The following is a 20,186-nucleotide window of genomic DNA, read 5'->3' on the forward strand; positions in this document are numbered from 1 at the left end:
AGATGTCCTCTACACTAACACAAACTCCCTGGGAGTAGTTCAGATTTGCTTTCTGTTTCCTGTGGTAAAGAGCTGCACAACAAAGGCTCCTCAGATTGCCCATAAGGACAAAAGCAGCTGAGGGGAGGGATCCTCGGAGTCAACGGAAGCCAAATTTCATTGCTTGGGAGGGCCAGGCTGGGTAAGAATGACCAGACTGCTCCTAATAAACTAAAAGTAAGAGGAGAGGCTTCACTTGAAGTGCACAAGGATTGAGTTATCTCAGAGCAAAGTCTTACGACTGATGGGTTTTATCTTGCTGGTACTGCCAGCTAATTCACTTAGCAGAGTGAGTTGCACCAAACAGTTTACGTGTGTATGTATATGCGTGAAATATATCAAAACACATTTAGACTGCTGTGTCTTTAGGCAACATCTTTCATGCAAATCATGGCTTTTTTTCCAATAAATTACCCTTAATTTGAATCAATAAAAAAATCTGCCTATCCATTACTGTGTGATGACTCTCTCCAGTTCCCCAGTGAATTCATAAATCTGTTTCACTTTCAAACCTCCAAATTATTTTAACAAGGAACAAGAAGAAGCAGTATAAACTAAGTTTTTTGCATGACTTTTCAGGACCAGGTGTCTGCACTCCAGTTTGACACATTTTGATGCTAACCTACTCGTGTCTTATACTTAGGAGTCTAAGCTGAGCCACAGTCAAGTTTGCATTCTCATTATTACTATTCAGAGTCTGAATACTTGTTGGTAAAAAGGCAGTAATATTGCATGAAGTTCAGGAGCAGCTGCTAAATCTGTTCGAGCTTGCTACAAAGTATGATTTAAGATGTCAGTGCAGGAGCCTTTTGCTTCTTTAAAAGGCCTGTACTGATATTTTTTCAGGGTAAATTCAGGTAGCACCCACCATAAGTTCTCATTACCTTTTACTATGGCTAAATGTGGTGTCCCTACGTTTCTCTTTCAAGACCTATTGCCACCTACCAGCTGATAGAGTAGATTTGGAGAGCACACAAGGAGTCTGGAAAATCTTGAAATCAGGCTAAAAGAACTTAGTACAAAACTCTGTATTCAGCTTTGTTGTGTCCAGTAAGAAGCAATTATTCTTATGCTGTTTTGGGGCCAAACCCAGTACAGACTTTTGGACTGAAACCATGAATCACTTGAGACTATCAGAAACTTCAGGCCTGCAGTTAATCAAGAATTTACTACGTGTTCATATTGAAATTACTGCAGCTCAAGCTTGGAAAGACAGCTTTTGTACAGTTGTCATTTAGATTTTTGAAGCCTTTTTTGTGAGTCCTACAGTAATGCGTATGTACTCTACCTAGTTTTGATTTGTGGAAGCCCCTGGTCTAATTAATGCCTTTCCCTGATTATTTATTTATTTATTTAATGGAGACACAGACCACTCTGCAGCAATTTAAACTATTGTGATCTGCTTTTTCTTCGTTACCTTTAAAATAGCCTGCAGAGTGTCAAGCATCCAGGAACCACTTTTTGCAGGAACCACTCCCAGCAAACTTGTTAGGGTTTGGAAGGTGTACTCTGGCATTAGGGCTGTTGTATGAGTCCCCATGATTTAGTGTCCTTTCCGTACTTGCCTGTGCAAAGTTTAATGCGAAGCTTAATTCTACATCTGCGCCCGTCAACCTTGATTGCCTCCTCACCATGGCAAGTTACAGATCTTGTTTTCCTCTCTGCCACCCGCTCCCACACTGTGCCTGGGCGGTGACACAGCGGCAGTGCTGGCGACGTGGCTTTCCTGGCCCTCTTTCCTGGCCCTTTGTGGCAGCGTCACTGAGAATCCAAGCTCTTTTCTTCTACTTCTGGCCCCTCAAAACACCTACCTTTTGGGGGTAGGAATGATGAGTAGATGTGCATCACATAGGATAGATTTGGTGCAAGTTCCCGTCGGTGCTAATGGAGCACCAGTGGAGGGCTCTCAGCAGAGGGGACCAAAGAGCCAGGGCAGAGCTTTTATAGAGATTTTGCTTCTTATTTATAAAGCAGAGTTGGAGCTAGTCAGAGTTGCCTGACAGCTTGGTGCTTGATTTTCCAGCTCATTAGTGAAAGGGAAAGAAGAAGCAGAGCTAGATTATTCTAAAGAGGGAGTTGAAAGAATAAATTGGACTATTATAAACTTCATCTTTTGAGACTCTTCTAACTGGGGTGCCTTTTAATGTAGCCTAAAACAATTCAAAGAATCTGGAGCATTATGAGGAATGCAGTTATAAGAAAGAGGGCTGGAATGGAGGCTGCTTGGAATATTGCTACTACTGTCATGAAAAACAAAGAAAAGGAGATTGAGCCATTCTCGTGTATTATCCAGTGAATGGAAATTATGGTTGATGATAAGGGAAGATGACTACATTCCTGCAGATGATGTAAAAGGAAAATCCAGCAGACCATTAGACAAGAAAACAGAAGTGTATCTTTTTTACTCTTGTTTTGAACACAAGAGCTAGCAAGCATAGTGAAGTACAGCAAGTGTGTTAAACCAAGAGTTTTGCGAAACATTTAAAATATTTTAAAAGTGCAATATAAGTGCTATCATGTGGATTGTAAGTTGATTGCAGGACCGTAAGACCAGAATTGGAATTGGGAGGTATCTAGAGATTTTAACAATTTACTTTTTATTCTTGTGGTCGCCACAATGTGCATTCAGGAAACAAAATAACACAGCTCCAACAAAAGCTTTATAATGTAAAATATACCATAATGTGCACAACCCAGTTACTTCTGCTCTAGTCAGTACTTGAGTGAAAGCCTGTATTTTATCAAATTCAATTTAAAAAAAATGAATATAACCTGGGGACGAAGGTGTAGTGTTGGCTTTAGTTTGCCCTTATGCAGACAAAATGACTCAGTCTCTGTTGTGAGTGCTCTCTGCGAGGCCTGCAGCGATGCTGTTCTCAAACTTGCCCTTCAGATACGTATCCGTCTCTTCTGGCCAGGCAGTTTGATCTGAAGAAAGCAGGATTTCAGTGCTTGTGAGAACTAACTGCCTTTGAGCTCGCTCTGCACAAGTTCCCCCCTGCAGCTGTCTTCCATGTCCAATGGCATTCAGAGGCCGCACCGTGCTCCGAAGTACATCTGGGGTCCTGGTTCAGTTGCTTGGAGCAGGTGAGAGAGGCAAGCGCATTCAGGAGAGCCAGAGTGACATTCGGATAGGGAAGAAGAATTATTTGGGCATTGTGCAATGGTTTTGCTGTTGGTTGTCTGGTGGGAAAGAAGAGTCAGAGGGAACAGAAGAATTTTTGCCTGGAGAAAGCAGCTACAGCTCGACCCTCAAAGGAAAGCTGTGTCCTCGTACAAGTTTTGCACATTCTCCGGGCAGGTCCAAGGTTGGTGGATGCTTGATTTGTAGGCCCTACCCTGTGCACAGCCCAGTCTGTTCAGTTCTTCCCACTGCATGGGCACAGGTTGTGCAAGATTCCCCCGCTGTACCCAGCCCTTGGAAGAGGTGGGGGGGGTGCTGGCTTCAGTCAGCTTCAGCCCTTAACACGCATTTTCCGTACTTAGGAAAATGTTTTTTTTTCCCCTCTGCAAAGAGTATTTAGTTGTTCGCTGAGACGTTTCTCGTTTTCAGCTAATGGATAGCTCAGAGACACCTTTGTGTGGAAAGTTGCTTAAAAATTGAAACATTCATTTTTTTGGTGGGAATTTTTAACTTGCTTTATACACCATGTGTTTTATGGCCTGTGGCTTTTGTGAAAATATAGTTCAGGTGAATAATCCGGAAAACTTAACTGTGGTAAACCTGATTGGAGAAGGCCTCTTCTCTGATAGTAATAGGATTTTATTCATGTAGCACCTAATGTATCTGCAAAAAAATACATCCGAGGTATTTCCTCTAATGCAGTTATGTCCTGAGGAACAAGAGATGTTGTTTTTCCAAGGTAATGGAAGATTTCCAGCTCTCTTCTGACTTTGGACTCTCCCCAGGACATTAGAAAATTAGGCACAGGATTTATTCAAGAGGAAACCAGCAACAGTGCCTTTATTCGGTAAAAGTCATAAACAGTCTGTGCACAAATGAAAGCCCTCTGGGTATAAATGCTGTGAAGTCTCTTTAAAGGCCCTGATGTATCAGGCACAAGATTCGTTTTTTTTTCTGATGAAAGATTTTGATTAGTGTGGAAAGCAAAATCACAGCCTCATGCCCCTGAGTGAGAAGGGGAGCAGGAACTTTGCAGCAAGGGTGGGAAGAGGGAGGGTGTTGCGGTGGTGATTAGGAATTCATGGTTTTAGGGGAACTGCCTGGCTTTTTCAAATGAAAACATAGGACAAATCCTTTAGGGCTTAGATGATATAAAACAAGTATTTTAGTGAGCTGTAGCAAGATTGTCAGAAAAGATTTGGGGGATTGAGGGGCTGTAGGCTGTGTGCCCCACAGGTTTGGCTTCTGCATTTCTCTGAAATAGGGTTTGTGGTGGTGGGATTGCCATTGTGCCCCCCTCTCCACGGAGCCTGGACGTGGTGCAGCCTCCTCGTCCTGCACTGAAGCTTTTAGGGGTGCTTCACGTCCACACATTGCAAAGGATCCTACAAAGGTGGGGGTGTGTTGCACCCCAACAAGGCTTGGGGCCTCAGCTGTGGTGGCATTTCTGCGTGTTCATGCAGCCGCAGGGCTCCTAATGCTTTATCCTGGCGCTCTTCCAGCTGCCGGTGGCACAAGCTGCTGGGCTCGTAGGTGTTCCCAGTTTGGGGTCCTCCCCCAGTTTCAGAGGGGATGATAGTGCAATGGGAGGGTGGGCATCGTTCCCTGTGTAACTCTGGCTGCAGTACTGATAAAACCACCTCCTGCCCATCCCTCCTCTGTTTCCCCAACTGCCCACCTGAGCGATGGACCTGGATCCTTCCACATTACAGCCCTGTTCTAGCAGGACCGGCCCAGCAGGTGTGGTCTTCAAATTGCAGCTACGCGGAAAGCTAGGTAATATTCATGGGAACCTCAACCTTGCCTACCTTTGCAAAGCTACTCAGGAAAATACGTTCCGTCTTGCTAAAAATACTATTATGCAAGACAGCATCTTAACCACTAAATCCCAAGCAAATATTTAGCATGTAAAAATTTATTCAGTCCGTGTTATCTAGCTGGCAAAGCTGGCCATTTTTCTGCAAAAATCAACTTGGCTTTTTTGCTGGCTGAAGCGGTTCAGGTGGATTTATTTGCTATTAGCTAGAACATTAAAACAAGGATTTTTACATTGGCTTCAGCAATAAGTTCTGTCCCTCTTATTTATGGCAGGTATGCATTTATGGGCGAGCCAGGCTGTCTTCCCTTCAGCTTCACGTGGCTGAATTTTAATGGATTGACTCGTAGCAGTTTTCAGAATCTTTGTAACTGGCCAACCTATATTTTGGGGAATTATGCTAGACAGGAAGTGTGGAGGTAACAATTTAAAAAATAGAAAAATGGGCTTGGAAATTGCACAGCCTATTTCTAGCCTTCACTTACTGTGCACAACAGCTTTTTCATCTTTCCGATGAGGAAAATCCAAACCTGGGACAGATGGATGGCATGTCTTAAGAGAGAGCTGTATAAACTGCAAAACTGTAATCCAGGGTCTTTGTTATTAACAGACAATGCCAAAAAAAAAAAAAAAAAAAGTCTTATCCCTTTTAATGTATTCTGGCATGCTATGGAAAACTCATCTTAGAAAGCTAATAGTGTATGAAGAATATGGCTAGGTACAGACAAGCAGATTATTTGAGGAGGAGTAGCAAAGCATGACAGCCCTTACACCTTTTATTCACATGTATTTGGTGTTTGAGATGCCGGTGTTTTCAGTTCTGCTCTAAATCTGAAAATTGAAGAATCCAGGCTAAAAGAGAAGCACCAGACAATCAACATATAAAAATGAAGTTTGCTTTACAGGTGCCTGTTTGAAAAAGGAATTACAGGGGTCCTGGTCAGAACTGATTTAAAAGTGAGTTCTGATCATTGGTGCTGTCCGTTTCCTTTTTTTTAGGGTAAATTTTTAATTAAATTTTTTTTTTGGTACAAGTTTTCATAGGCTGATGTTTCTTACCCTAAGAACGCATCTTTGAGTTTGATTCACTTGTCCTTTACTTTTGAGATGAGCATGTAGTCATGTACTTACATTGCTTTAGCAGTACAGGAAGCCAAATTTATGCCTGAGTGGTTTGCTGAGCCCAGAATGTTTGGTTAGGTGCTTCTAGTTTGTGTACTGTGTAAAATATTGTCAGCTCATGAGATGTTGCTGGTATGTATTCAGGTGTATAATCAGGCTTCTTACATTTTTGTTCGTTATGAATATCAAGACATTTGCAAGACTTCCCCCGTGGCCCCGTGTGGGTTGAGGCCATGATCTGACCAGTCTGCGCTGCTTTGCCGCGGGGGTCGTGTTCTGACTGCTGCGGGCTTGGTGACTTTGTAGGAGCTGGGGGTATGCACGTTATTTGAGTTAGCTGAACTGGCACCTTTTTCCCCCTGCCTTCTTTGTGATAACCTGTTCCAGTTAGCTGATGGAAAAGGTGCCTGCTTTAGTTTGTTTTATGAAATGAATTGAGGTTTTACTGCTTCTTGCTGTTCCTAACCTGTGAAGCAAGGATGTTCTGCAGCATCGCTGGGTGGCACGCTGGTGTAGGGATCATGGCCCTCTCGTGTTCCCTTTGGGGAAACAAACACCTCTGCTACTACATGTGGAAAAGAAAGGGTTCCTTGTGTTCTTCATATCTTCTCTCTTGCTTGGCCATGAAAGATGCTCACACTGCAATGTGAGGATGGAGAGTTGAGCTAGATAAAATGTTTGCATGCTTTGAACGAAAAGTGCAGGGCTGAGGCCCCTACCTTTGACACTCTCAGCTTTGAACTTTAAATCAAACGTGTAGCCCACATCCAGAGCCCTGCTTGTTTATGATTTGCACTCTGCTTGATATCAGCCTTGGAAATGTAAGTGGCAAGGGTTATCAGGCAGCGAGGCTGTAAACAGGAGTGGGGAGCGCATGGGTTTTCGTGTCACTGGGAACCTCGAGCAGAATCTGTATCGGGAAGAATATTCTCTTTACAATTCTACAAAGTAACAATTGTTTTTCCACCTTTAGATAGTAAAAAAAAAAATATCTTTAATTGTCTACTGAAACTGCAGTTTTGCCAAGACTTAAGTATAAAATTAGTAACAGAAGATAAGTAATTTGCGGAAAAATCAGGGTATCAAAAGTTTGGGTTCTGTCCCATGCACCTGTAACTGCTCTTTGCTGGTGGGTTAAGCTGACAGTGGACAGTGACACTGTTTTGTAATTTGCTCCCTGTATTGCATCAGCTTCTTAAAATGCTTGGTTGTTGGCCATGCTGTGGTGGTGTGCCATGGCAGGGTGGTTCTCAGGATGCCCCTGAGCAAGAGACTGCGGAGAAGCAAAGAGCTGATTTTCAGTCTTAACTAAATTTCAGGCTGGGTGACGGTGTTGGACTGGCAGGTTTGAATTTGGCAATATTAATTATTTCACTTAGCTTAAGCTTTGATCCTATAAGATGTCACTGAAGAGGACAGGGCAATTAAATCATCGTAGCTTGGTCTGGCATGCAGTGACTAGGGAGAAGCCAGATCCAGCTCAGTGGTGCTGTGGGGCTGACCTGTGTAAGGGATGTGTATAATTTTAGGAGCATCTTGCTACCCCTCTTGTTTTCAGGTACAGCTAGAAGGCAGGAGGAGAATCTGCGTTTGGGACTGGATATTTCTTGCTCATTTGTGTTGAAATCTGAAGCTGTTTTTGATACTAGCTATTTTACGAGTACTGCACACTCAGGTTCAAAAAGGCATACTTCAGGAACTTGGGTTATCTACGGGGGAGTAATCCAGGTGTAGCATGAACTGAGGAAGAGCCTTGCAAAATTTCTGGTCTTTCTGAGGTCAGTGATCCCTGAAATGGTAGTAAGTGAGCTGCTCAGTGCAACAGCTTCACCTGGTGCCCCCTCTGGCCACGCTGAACTTGAAGAGAACGTTTCCAGGAGAAACCATGAACTCGAGCTGGTTTCCTTCTGCAATAAAAAATAAAGTCATTTGCGCAGTTAACTTGTAACGCACATGACTTCTTAACACCTGGCTTGGGGAACACTGCTTCCCTCAGGCAGTGGCTCGGGAAATGAAGGAAATGTTTTGATAACTTCGAGTTCAAGGATATTTCTGTCAGACTTTAGTGCGTCAGTTTATTTGTGTTTATTTTTGGGAAACAGGGGAAAAATGAAGTTTGCTTGCAGGCTTTATTAGAGCATGGAGTGGAATATGTAAAGCAAGATTAAAAACTAAATTGCCTATTGTTTCCCAAGGTGCTTTCAATCATGGAGCTTTTCAGTTGGTTCCCCCTCCCCTCCATCTGCAACGCCAAGGCCGGTGACGCACAGCCAACTTTGTGTGCTGATATCCCACTCCCTTATCTCTGCACCCTTACGGCTTGCATAAAGATTTCTAGCCCCAGAAAATCAGGCTTTGCCCGTGACAAACTTCCTTCTCATCTGCTTGGGAAGTTTTGTGCCAGTGCTGTTCTGAAACTGAAGCAAGTGGCATGGAAAGGTGCTGGGGGGGTCGCTCTGTGTGCAGCCTGCGGGTGTCAGGCCGGTGGGAGCACAGCCCTGGGAGAGGAGCTGCCCTGCTTTGGGGTCGGTGCTTTGGTGATGGGCCCCAGGCAGCTGCACGTTGAGCCTCTCTAAAGCTGCACCAGGTGAGATTTAAACACCGCTAAGTCAAACCTACACCACGAAGTCTGCCTAGTTGTCTTCTGGTTAAATAGATGCCATTCCAATGCAAGGAAGGATTATGCACCGGGAAGTAGCAACATCTCTCTAGTTCAACAATTTTCAAAAGAGGGGCACCTTTCAGAAAAGGTCAGCTGTGGCTGATCTGCAATTTTTACTTTTCTGGGATGCCAGCAGCTTTATTTTCTTATTTCAGTGATTTTGCTATCGGCCTTTTCCATCAGCTAAAACAGGACTGCCAGAGCTGGGGAGTGCTGGCAGTGTCCGATTTCTGCAGGGTAGCGGAGGCGAGCCCCAGTGTGGGATGCAGCTCCCAGCTCGTGGACTGTTCAGCCAGACAGCAAATGGGATAAGAACCAATGAATTAAAACATCCCCACAAGACAGGAGTTCAAAACCCATCAGTAATTCGGGAAAAGCATTGTTTTCTTTTGGCTTAGTAAAGTGTAAGACACAAGTCAGGGTGTCCCTGCAGACCCAGAGCTTGGTGGGGGTATGCATATGGCAGTTTGGTGACATCCCAAGCTCTGGCTCCCCTCTTGTCCATAGCAAGGAAAGGTTTCAGTCTCGGAGCATTACTAACTGGGAAAAAAAAAGAAAAAAAAAATGCTGCTAGCTGTCAGCTCTAAAGTACCCCCTGAAGTTAGGGATTGTGTGTTGTACGAGGGAGAATGGAGAGGCAGAACAGGGTGTTTTACAGAGACAGGGATATGAAACGTCAATGGGAACACTGGGGATAATGCAATGGATTTATAGGTTTCAGATGCCTTCCCCAAACTGCTATGCAGGCTGTCACTAAAATGGAAAATAGATATGAAATTGCATAATGTATCTTCAAAGTAGTGTTTGATTTAACAGCCGTACTTACCATTTGCATTCCAACAGGCTGCAATTGCTGAAGTCAAGAGGGGAAGCTCAAGGTTCTGATGTTTGATGGTGAAGATGGTTGTGGAGACCGAGTTTTGCTCACCACGGTTGATTAATTCTATATGACAAAAGATGTAAGACAAAGTGCTGTGTATAGTGGTATCAATTGCAGTGGAAAGAAACATCTGAGCACATTTTTTGCCTTGACTGGCAAGCTCTCAATCCGGAAACATTAGAGTTTGCTGCCCTCAGTTTTAAGGTTATGCACACATGAAATCCTGACAACTCGGTTATTCATCAGCGTGAAAGCTTACTTGAATGTACCAAATGTACAGGAAGACTAAATGGATACATCAACCGTGATTTGAGCAGAATATTTTCTTCTTTACTTATTTGAGTATTGAAGAGCATCTGAGCAGCCACCCAGGATTCCCAAGGGATTTTAGTGCACTGTAGAGGAGAGCAAGAAGGACTGTTAGAGCAAAGTGATGACTTCTTTATCACGGTTCTTTGTTGTATTAAGCTTAGGTCCTCAAGATTATGCCATAATATATCCTTCCAAAGGAATGTCTAAACCTGAAGGGTAATAGATCACATCCCTTGATGGTCTGTTTCACTGTTTAATTACCACATTCTTAATAATATATATACCCTTTTTTCTACAGGGATTTTTTTTAGCATCCAATTTTCAGCTATGCTTACTGTTATTAATGTTTTTATATGATATGCCTGATGAACCCATATAGTACTACATTCACTGTTACAATATCCTTTTGCTTGTGCGGACACGCAGTTGCCCATACATCTGAGATGTATGGGAAGATCAAGCAAGTTAAGGATATATGTTTTTTGTTAGTCTCTTTTATTACATGCTTTCTTCTGAAGAAAGAATTGCAGTGGAAAATGGCCTTGTGCTTCCTAATTTAGTTAATATCTCTGCTGTGGTCTTTCCCTCCACCATGAAAGTTTTAGAAGTCTTGTATTGTAATAGAAGTTTTACACTTATAGATGATGACAGTTGGTAAAGTGTTCACATTTCCCTAGCAAATTGTGTTAAATTAGGCTCTGTGAAGGAGAGGAGAGCTGTACTTCTGCTCAATATTATAGCTTCATCATTGTGGTTGTTAATGTAGCATTTGGACAGTGATTTAAGGGGTTAATATTCTGAGTTTTTAAATGTATATAAAACAGAGGGGAGGATGGAGTAAGAGAGGGTAGTTCTGGTTAGTGGGGACTGAGTGCACTGGCATATGTTGGATGTCTGCTTAAATAACAAGGAGTGAACTCACTGACCGCCCCATTTCTGATGCTGATCTGTTCTTGGTTTATTTTCCACAGTCTATCACAGCAGATGTATGTCACTGAACACTTGGAAATTAAATATACAAACCCCTTTCTGGTAATTTCCAGTAGGCTTGAACTTGTACTGTTGACCTGTTTTACGTTTTACTCATGAAGATTTGGACTTGCATTGCCAAATTTTGCACAGTTTGGATGAACGCTGGACTGACCAGGGACTGGGTGAATGCATGGCTCAGGGTTTCATCCCTCCTCTTTCGTGGCAACGTGGCTGTTATTTATCTTCCTGAGTTTCCGTGCCATCTGACTTGTGATTTCCTGATTACTTCAAATTTACTGCTCCTGTTGCTTCAACTTAAGAAACATTTCATTAGCTCAGTTCCTTGCAAATCGGGAAGATTTAGAATTTATTTGTCTATATTTGTTGATCTCACTGTGCTTTCGCCGAGACGGGTGTTTGCTGTGATTAGAACTGTAGCAGTGTTGACCACTAAAACTTTTCCACGAGACCATCAAGTTGCCCTGGAGCCAAAATGTAAATTCTAAGTAACGTATGCAAACTCAGGACAACCGTTCCAGTTTGCAGAGGAGAGAGAGGACTTTCAGATGATGACAGCTGTCTGCTGTGCAGGAGATAACCAGGGAGCTGGTTAAAAAAACATAGAGTTTCAGTCTTGTGAGAAATTTCCACATCTTTGTATTTGCATTTATTCTGCATCAGAATCAAAACAAATATTTTCAATATTTTCAATCAAAGTGAAATTCTTATTTTTGAGCCTCTTCTTGTTTGTTTTCTGTCTAGGTTTTTAAATGTTTAAATTAATTTTATTGTCTCCTTTTTTTCAGAATACAGAAGTATTATATGACATGGCTTCTCTTTAAAATAGATTATTTTAAAATAATTTAGAACAGCTGCTTTCTAGTGATTGAGTCATCTCATTTTCTTAGATTAGAATCTCTTGTTTATTTTGTAATGAAATGGTTTGACACTTGGAACAAGAAATGAAGATAAATACTCAGCATACCAACTAGAAGAGCAGGTGCTTTTCTCAGCATCCTCCTTATTCTAAGGAAGTGCCGTATTTCTTCTCCAGACACGTTTCAGTGCTTTTCCAAATGACTCCAGAGTTGGAAATTTCCATAGTTTTATATTGAAAAATGTTCTGTATATGATTCCCTGAAATTGCACTAGCTTCAGAACTTTTAGTTTAAATTGATTAAGAAGAGCGGCAACTTTTGGTGTCTTTGTCTCTCCTGGTCGTAATCTGATCAGAGTGTTCACAGCTGTGTTTTTGTCATCCTTACTAAATAGTCGTGGTGCAAGACCCGATATATGATTGACCTGACAAACAGTCCAGGCTCAGAAAGGAAGTTCAGCATGTTCTTTTCTTCCTTCCACTGGTAAAACCTTAGGGGAGCACGGGGGTGAGAATGCAGTCCCTCCCTGCAGAAGCTTTTCCCATCGAGATGCTTTGCCTTAAGTTAGATCAGCCAGCTGAGGTACATCAAGGTCTTAAGAAAAGCAGTGGTGCTGAGTGTAAAGTATGCAAAAATAATCAAAACAACCAAGCAAACAACCTCCTTCCCACCCCACCCCCGAGTTATTTATACATAAAACCTGATGTATGTGATGTGTTACAGCATCTTTCCTTTCTGTAAGGAGCAATCTGCTGACAGACAACGTGCATGCAGACAAATACTGTAGCATGTTTCACGTATTTTGGTGAGGAAATACCAAGACTTCTGTACCTAGAGATTGTCCTGGCTATGAGAAATGTTGCAGAGCTGGATGGAGAGCCTGGGCATTGAACAGCGCGGATGGGTGCCAGGCCAGCCAGGGCTCTAGGAGCTGGTGCTGGCAGGCCCCAAGGGAGCCGGAGCCACCAGCTGTACTGGGAGGGCTGGGGAGGACCGGGCTGAGCAGAGCTCTCAGGTGGCAGTCCTCGCTGGGTAGTGCTAATATCTAAGAAACAGCAGCTACCTTACTTGGGAGGGAAAAACGGTTCTCTTGTGTCTGAGCTGGAAGAGAATTTGCCTCCTTTTCCAAATAGTGCGCTCTTTGTTGGGCTTCTTCACATTTCAGCTATGGTTTTGGTGCTCAACCACCAGCACTCAGCAACTACAGGAGTCCATAGAATCCCTCAGCCGCAAAAACATTGGTATAGAGGAGCGTAACAGCTCTCAAATGGCAAGGTGGAGGTTCAGGGAACGTCAGCTTGACGTGGCCACGAAGGAAGTGAGCAGCAGCGGTGGGACCACGGCCCGCAGCTCGGGGCCATCCGGCAGCAGCTGCAGATCCCTTCCTCACCACTTCAGTCATTCAGGGCTCTTCCTGAAAGCAGAGAAAAGCTTGAGACTAACTCTGCCAAGAGCAATAAGCAGGTAACTAGCTGTATCTGCTGACACAGTCGTGTAACAGTCTCTTAAATATTTCTGCTTATGGGCTGAATGAAACAGGACCCACATAAACACCCCCAGGTTTGTACTACTGCTTTTCTGCTCTCTGTGTATTAAAGTGGTAAGTTTTGGGGACAAGGTTTGCTTTCTCTCAATGTCGGTACGTCACCTGGTTTAACGGGGTTCGTATGGATGAGGATGATGAGGAGACGGATGAGGAGTTTTATAGGCAACTGACAGAAGTTGCAAAATCGTCGGCGCTTGTCCTCGTGGGGGACTTCAACTTCCCGGACATATCCTGGAAACACAACACGGCACAGAGAAAGCAGTCTAGGAGGTTTCTGGAGAGCGTGGAGAGATAGCTTCCTGACGCAGCTGGTCAGTGAACCTACCAGGGGTGGTGCCCCGCTAGACCTTCTCTTCACAAACAGAGAAGGACTGGTGGGAGATGTGGTGGTCGGAAGCTGTCTGGGGCAGAGTGACCACGAAATGGTAGAGTTCTCTATTCTTGGCGAGGCCAGGAAGGGGACCAGTAAAACTGCTGTCTTGGACTTCCGGAGGGCTGACTTTGAGCTGCTCAGGACGCTGGTTGGCCGAGTCCCTTGGGAGGCGGTTCTGAAGGGCAGAGGAGTCCAGGAAGGCTGGGCGCTCCTCAAGAAGGAAATCGTGATGGCACAGGAGCGGTCCGTCCCCACGTGCCCAAAGATGAGCCGGCGTGGAAGAAGACCGGCCTGGCTCAACAGAGAGTTGCGGCTGGAGCTTAGCAGAAAAAAGAGGGTTTATAATCTTTGGAAAAAAGGGCGGGCCACTGAGGAGGACTACAAGGATGTAGCGAGGCTGTGCAGGGAGAAAATTAGAAAGGCCAAAGCTCATCTGGAGCTCAACCTGGCTACTGCCGTTAAAGACAACAAAAAATCCTTTTACAAATACATCAACGCGAAACGGAGGACTAGGGAGAATTTCCATCCTTTACTGGATGCGAGGGGAAACCTAGTTACTAAGGATGAGGAAAAGGCTGAGGTGCTTAATGCCGCCTTTGCCTCAGTCTTTAGCGGCAATACCGGTTGTTCTCCGGACACCCAGTGCCCTGAGCTGGTGGAAGGGGATGGGGAGCTGGATGTGGCCTTCACTATCCATGAGGAAATGGTTGGCGACCTGCTACGGAGCTTGGATGTGCGCAAGTCGATGGGGCCGGATGGGATCCACCCGAGGGTACTGAGAGAACTGGCGGAGGAGCTGGCCGAGCCGCTTTCCATCATTTATCGGCAGTCCTGGCTATCGGGGGAGGTCCCGGTTGACTGGCGGCTAGCCAATGTGACGCCTATCTATAAGAAGGGCCGCAGGGCAGACCCGGGGAACTATAGGCCTGTCAGTTTGACCTCAGTGCCGGGGAAGCTCATGGAGCAGATTATCTTGAGGGTCATCACGCAGCACTTGCAGGGCAAGCAGGCGATCAGGCCCAGTCAGCATGGGTTTATGAAAGGCAGGTCCTGCTTGACGAACCTGATCTCCTTCTATGACCAAGTGACGCGCTTGGTGGATGAGGGAAAGGCTGTGGACGTGGTCTACCTTGACCTCAGTAAGGCTTTTGACACCGTTCCCCACAACATTCTCCTCAAGAAACTGGCTGCTCGGGGCTTGGACTGGCGTACGCTTCGCTGGGTTAGAAACTGGCTGGATGGCCGGGCCCAGAGAGTTGTGGTGAATGGAGTCAAATCTGGTTGGAGGCCGGTCACTAGTGGAGTCCCCCAGGGCTCGGTACTGGGGCCGGTCCTCTTTAATATCTTTATTGATGATCTGGATGAGGGCGTCCAGTGCACCCTCAGTAAGTTTGCAGATGACACCAAGCTAAGTGCGTGTGTCGATCTGCTCGAGGGCAGGAAGGCTCTGCAGGAGGATCTGCATAGGCTGGAGCGATGGGCTGAGGTCAACTGCATGAAGTTCAACAAGGCCAAGTGCCGGGTCCTGCACCTGGGCTGCAACAACCCCAAGCAGAGCTATAGGCTGGGAGATGAGTGGCTGGAAAGCTGCCTGGCCGAGAAGGACCTGGGAGTATTGGTGGATAGTCGGCTGAATATGAGCCAGCAGTGTGCCCAGGTGGCCAAGAAGGCCAACGGCATCCTGGCCTGTATAAGAAGCAGTGTGGCCAGCAGGTCGAGGGAAGTGATTGTGCCCCTGTACTCGGCTCTGGTGAGGCCGCACCTCGAGTACTGTGTTCAGTTTTGGGCCCCTCGCTACAGGAAGGACATGGACGTGCTCGAGCGAGTCCAGAGAAGGGCGACCAAGCTTGTGAGGGGTCTGGAGAACAAGTCTTACGAGGAGCGGCTGAGGGAGCTGGGCTTGTTCAGCCTGGAGAAGAGGAGGCTCAGGGGCGACCTCATCGCTCTCTACAGTTATCTGAAAGGAGGCTGTAGAGAGGTGGGGGTTGGTCTATTCTCCCACGTGCCTGGTGACAGGACGAGGGGGAATGGGCTAAAGTTGCGACAGGGGAGTTTTAGGTTGGATGTTAGGAAGTACTTCTTTACCGAAAGGGTTATTAAGCATTGGAACGGGCTGCCCAGGGAGGTGGTGGAGTCACCATCCCTGGAGGTCTTTAAAAGACGTTTAGATGTAGAGCTTAGGGATATGGTTTAGTGGAGTACTTAGTGTTAGGTCGGAGGTTGGACTCGATGATCTTGAGGTCTCTTCCAACCTAGAAAAATCTGTGAATCTGTGAATCTGTATCCACTTGAATAGCGTCTGCTGCAGTAACAGACTCACGGTTTGGATGTGCCATGAATGGGCCTTTACTGCAGTTTAAAAAAAATTGGGGGGAGATATGTCTGATCTGAGTTTGCAGTCTTTCTGTAAACTGACCCAAACTTTAATGTCAAATCTTGGGCATGTTCTCTCTCAAGTATTGTTTTCTTCTACCTCACTTTTCATGGGTTGAACTTAGGCTCTTTTAAGGTCCCTTGTGCTCATTTTCTATGTTATAGTGAGCAGCAAAAAAAAGATTTTTTTTTTTTTTTTTTTTTTACGTCAGTGACTTTCCTGGTTGTTGGTTGTTGTTTCTGTTCTCTCCAAAACATTTCTATCTGTTTGCTTTAAGGATTTGTGCGTATATACATATTAATGAAGAAAAATGGCTCATTTTGTAATTTTTGAACTGGTATAGGTAGGGGTGAGTACTGTTATTTATATGCAGATCAAGGACAATTTCATGTTCCACTTAAATTTGTAGCCTTTTGTATAATGTGTTCAAAAATAAATAGCACTAATTTTGCATAGACAACTAACAGCATATCATGTGAGCGTGATTTTTGGTGGTCTAGTGGTAGGAGGCTCTCTTTCCTTTTCCCAAATTTTTAATTTGTTCATTCTCCTCTGGAAGTTTTTAGAATAGAGATTTCTCTCTCATTTGTTTCTCAACAAGAGCATACAGATGACATTGGTTCGTTCCTACAGAACATAATAAATATATTTTTTCTTTCTGGAATTTGCAATGGCATTGACTGGGTCACGTCTCTTAATTTATGAGCTCTGACCCCCATTCAGATTCTGATGGTGGTGCACAGATTGTCTTGCCTTGAAGTGCCTTCATGCAGTAGGAATTGTCCAAATATTGTCTTATGTTGAGGTGCGTTGCATGGACCTCACCTAACCTGAAGACAAGGAGCGAGAGTAAAGATTTCTCCTCCCTGCAAATAGTTTTCTTACTTTAATGAACATTGTGCTAAGATCTGTTTCTTTTCAGATTTCAGGCAGGTAATAAAAATTCAAAAACAGCTTGTAAGTCCTGGAAAAATTAGCAAATTTTCAATGAAATCACCTCTACAAGCTGCTTATTATAATTCCTTTTTTTTTTTTTGTTATCCTGTTACTATTAAAGCCTCATCTTTTTAAACATTGTATATGTATTTTTCCTCAAATCACAACATTTTCCTCCTGTCATGAAACAAGCGACTTAAAATTTTTCAAAGACTCTTTCAGCAAAGCTGGGAATTAGATTCACATGGAGTCCTTCATAAAAAATTGAAAACTTTGTATATTAACATACATTGATTTATTCATAGTGTTTCATTACAAATAAGCGAGGATCCCATAATATCAGGAAAGGTTAGGAGAGCAGTGGTACATGTTATATTATATTGACAGCTCAGTTGAAATTGAGCTGCCTTTGGATTGAATTTGGAAGGTGGGGAAGGAATTGGCTGGTAAATAAGTCATGAGTTCTCCTTGCAAGTGTCTGTATATCAACAGGGTTGTCGTGGGTAAGCATAATGAAGCTCGAGCAGAATTTCAAAGGTGTGCGTTCGGCTTGGATCCCTCTAAAGATGTGTTAGTGTATGTATTCCTGAGGAGCTCTCCAGGTCTGTAACCCCGCCGACTTGTTTTCTCAGGTGAAAACTGGGCATGGTACCACGTGTAAGCTTGCAAAGTGAGGCTAAAAACGGGGAAGAAATTGGCAGGAATTGTCTCACTAGCTCAGAGAAGATGAGGGTTTTTTTCCTGAATGCTTGATGATATATATTTGATGTAAACCTATCATTTAATTTCAGCATTTCATTTTGGCATAATCTCTTTAGCATAGGAAAAGAATTCTAAAAACTGTTGTCAGTAAAAGGCTCCTGTAGTTTTCAGGTGGCTTTTGGGGAGAAAAACTACTTGATAGAAAATGTATCTAAGTTTGCACCAGAAGTTTTCCTGGGCGGTGGGGGATCATGTGGGAAATTCTCATGAAAATTGTGCAGGTCGTGCTGTGCGTGCTGCTTCAGCTGCACAAGTTCTGAATTTTGGAACAAAAAGCAATTCTTTGCATCTTTTGTTGTAAATCAGCACATGCTGAGGTTTTAGCGGAGAGAAGAAATTAGTTTCTTCCTAAGTAAAGCCTTGGAAAAATTGTCATGTTTGCTTGCCAGTATCCAAACACAGGATTGTTCGCTGGGGATACTGAAATAATATCTGCCCTTTCATTTTCAATCTTGAATTTCAAGAGGGAGCAAAGTAGGGGAAAGCAGAGGAAGGCCAGGTGCAGAAGGCCCCTTATCACCTGACTTTCCTTGTTCTTTATTTGCAGATTACGTACAAGGCCGTTGGGTCTCTGGATCCCAGTGCTGACCTGTCCAGCCAAAGAGGGAAAGTCTTCAAGCTAAGGAATGAAACACATCACCTCTTTGTAGGATTATACCCAGGGACTACGTATTCATTCACCATCAAAGCCAGCACAGTCAAGGGCTTTGGGCCACCCATCACAACACGGATTGCAACTAAGATTTCAGGTACTGCTTTGGAGAAAACCACAAAAACAAACAATCAAAAACTTTCTAGGGCTTTGTTCTGTAGACCCACAGCTGATGCATAAAACAATAAAAAGGCTTTTGGCTTAGTGTCTCCTCCACAAGTTTCACAAGGCAAATTTCTCAGGGGGCCGCAATCTGTATGTGTTTGTATTTGCGTTTGTTCAGATTACAAATGCAGTGGTTAATTTGTGGATGTGTTAGGAGCATTGGAAGTGAGTACCTTGATTAGTTCTTCAGAAGAACTGCTGCTACAACAGAGTATTAGAATTATATGCTTAGTTAGAGAAGCTCCTTCAAAAATGTGACTTTTATCTTAATGCACCAGAAAGGGATGTAATGAAGTAATTGAATGAATAGTGGTAGGAGATCAAAATAAAGAAGGTAAACTGTTTTTATGTGTTTTTTTTTTGTTTTCTTTTCTGATTAAGAACAGAGGGAAGGCTGGAGGTAGGTAGACAGGTACGTGAAAGGCACTGAAATCATGATGCACTGCAAAGAGAAAGTTCCTGGGTGTCTAGGAAAAAAAGAAAAAGGAAACTTGGTCTAGCTAACAAAGGAAAAAATTGATAAGGGGATGGTAGAGGGGACACTGGACAAACATATGTGAACTTTAATTTTAAATTTTAACTTTTATCTGTTTTCTCAGTGAAGCCAAACCAAATTTTTGGGATGTTCAGGACACTTGTAATGCTGAAATATGCAGCACTGCATGTTTTCCTTAACCCCATTTCAAAACATGTTAATAAAAAGCTGTTAGCAATAAGTGACAGTGTAAACTTTAAGGAAGTAAAATATGTCCATTCTCTCCACTGACCATCAGCAAGGTTTGAGACCTTTAGATTTAGCGCAAAAGCCCATGTCTCACCCCTTGAAGTAAAGCATTAACTGTTGTAACAGCTCCGTGGGCTGTTAGGGTTTGTGTAGCCCTGCTGCGGAGGGAAGGCATGGTGTACCCTCTGTTCACCTGTGACCAGAGGACTAAAACAGCACAGGAGTGGTTGTGCTTTTTCTCTCTGATTCAGTTTCTTTTCATTTTATTATTCAGAGAGTACTCAAATCTTGTTAGGAGCCTGCATGATTATCAACTGTATGCACACTGAGCTCAGTTTATTGTCTCTTTTTTTTCTGCCCTTTAAACATCTGGTTCACAATAGGTAGGCACAGACTCCATGCAGGCATTAGTGTAGTCTCTGACATGAGATTTTCTCATGGTCAGCCCTATACATGCAATTTTGAAGTTACTATTAAACTTAAGTTGCAGCCAGAAAGGAAGTAAGGAGAAAAATGATTTTTGCATTGACTTATTTTCGCTTATAAGAATGGTCTTGTAAGGCTTTCTGAAAATAGATCATTTTTAAATGAAAAGCTGTCTATATTCTAGGACTGTATGTGTTTATATGGGGGGACATTTCTTTATTTCTTAATCACACCTAAATGCCAGAATTACAGAGGACTTCTCTTTGGGCAGGACTGGAATCTTAGCAAAATCAGCATTAAATTGTTGAGCAGTGCTTGCTCTTTCAAAAACGTCACTGCCAAGTATCATTTCTTTGAGGTGCTACACAACTCTTCTGCGTTGGGTACACAAGAATACTAGGTTGTATTGCAGTGTTATACGAC

At 43.6% G+C, this 20,186-nt stretch overlaps 1 protein-coding gene across 11 annotated transcripts in view; it reads left to right on the forward strand.

The window, feature by feature from the left end:
- PTPRT (protein tyrosine phosphatase receptor type T) overlaps window positions 1-20,186 on the forward strand; it is a 582,374-nt gene that overhangs the window by 435,423 nt on the left and 126,765 nt on the right. For all 11 annotated transcript variants that reach the window (XM_080557602.1, XM_080557611.1, XM_080557610.1 and 8 more), the window contains one exon: window positions 18,344-18,545. In XM_080557602.1, coding sequence (XP_080413728.1) covers window positions 18,344-18,545 — 202 coding nt within the window. The remainder of the gene's footprint in view (window positions 1-18,343; window positions 18,546-20,186) is intronic.

Source organism: Anser brachyrhynchus (genome assembly GCF_964034855.1).
Source record: "Anser brachyrhynchus genome assembly, chromosome: 16".
In the NCBI taxonomy this organism is placed as follows: domain Eukaryota; kingdom Metazoa; phylum Chordata; class Aves; order Anseriformes; family Anatidae; genus Anser; species Anser brachyrhynchus.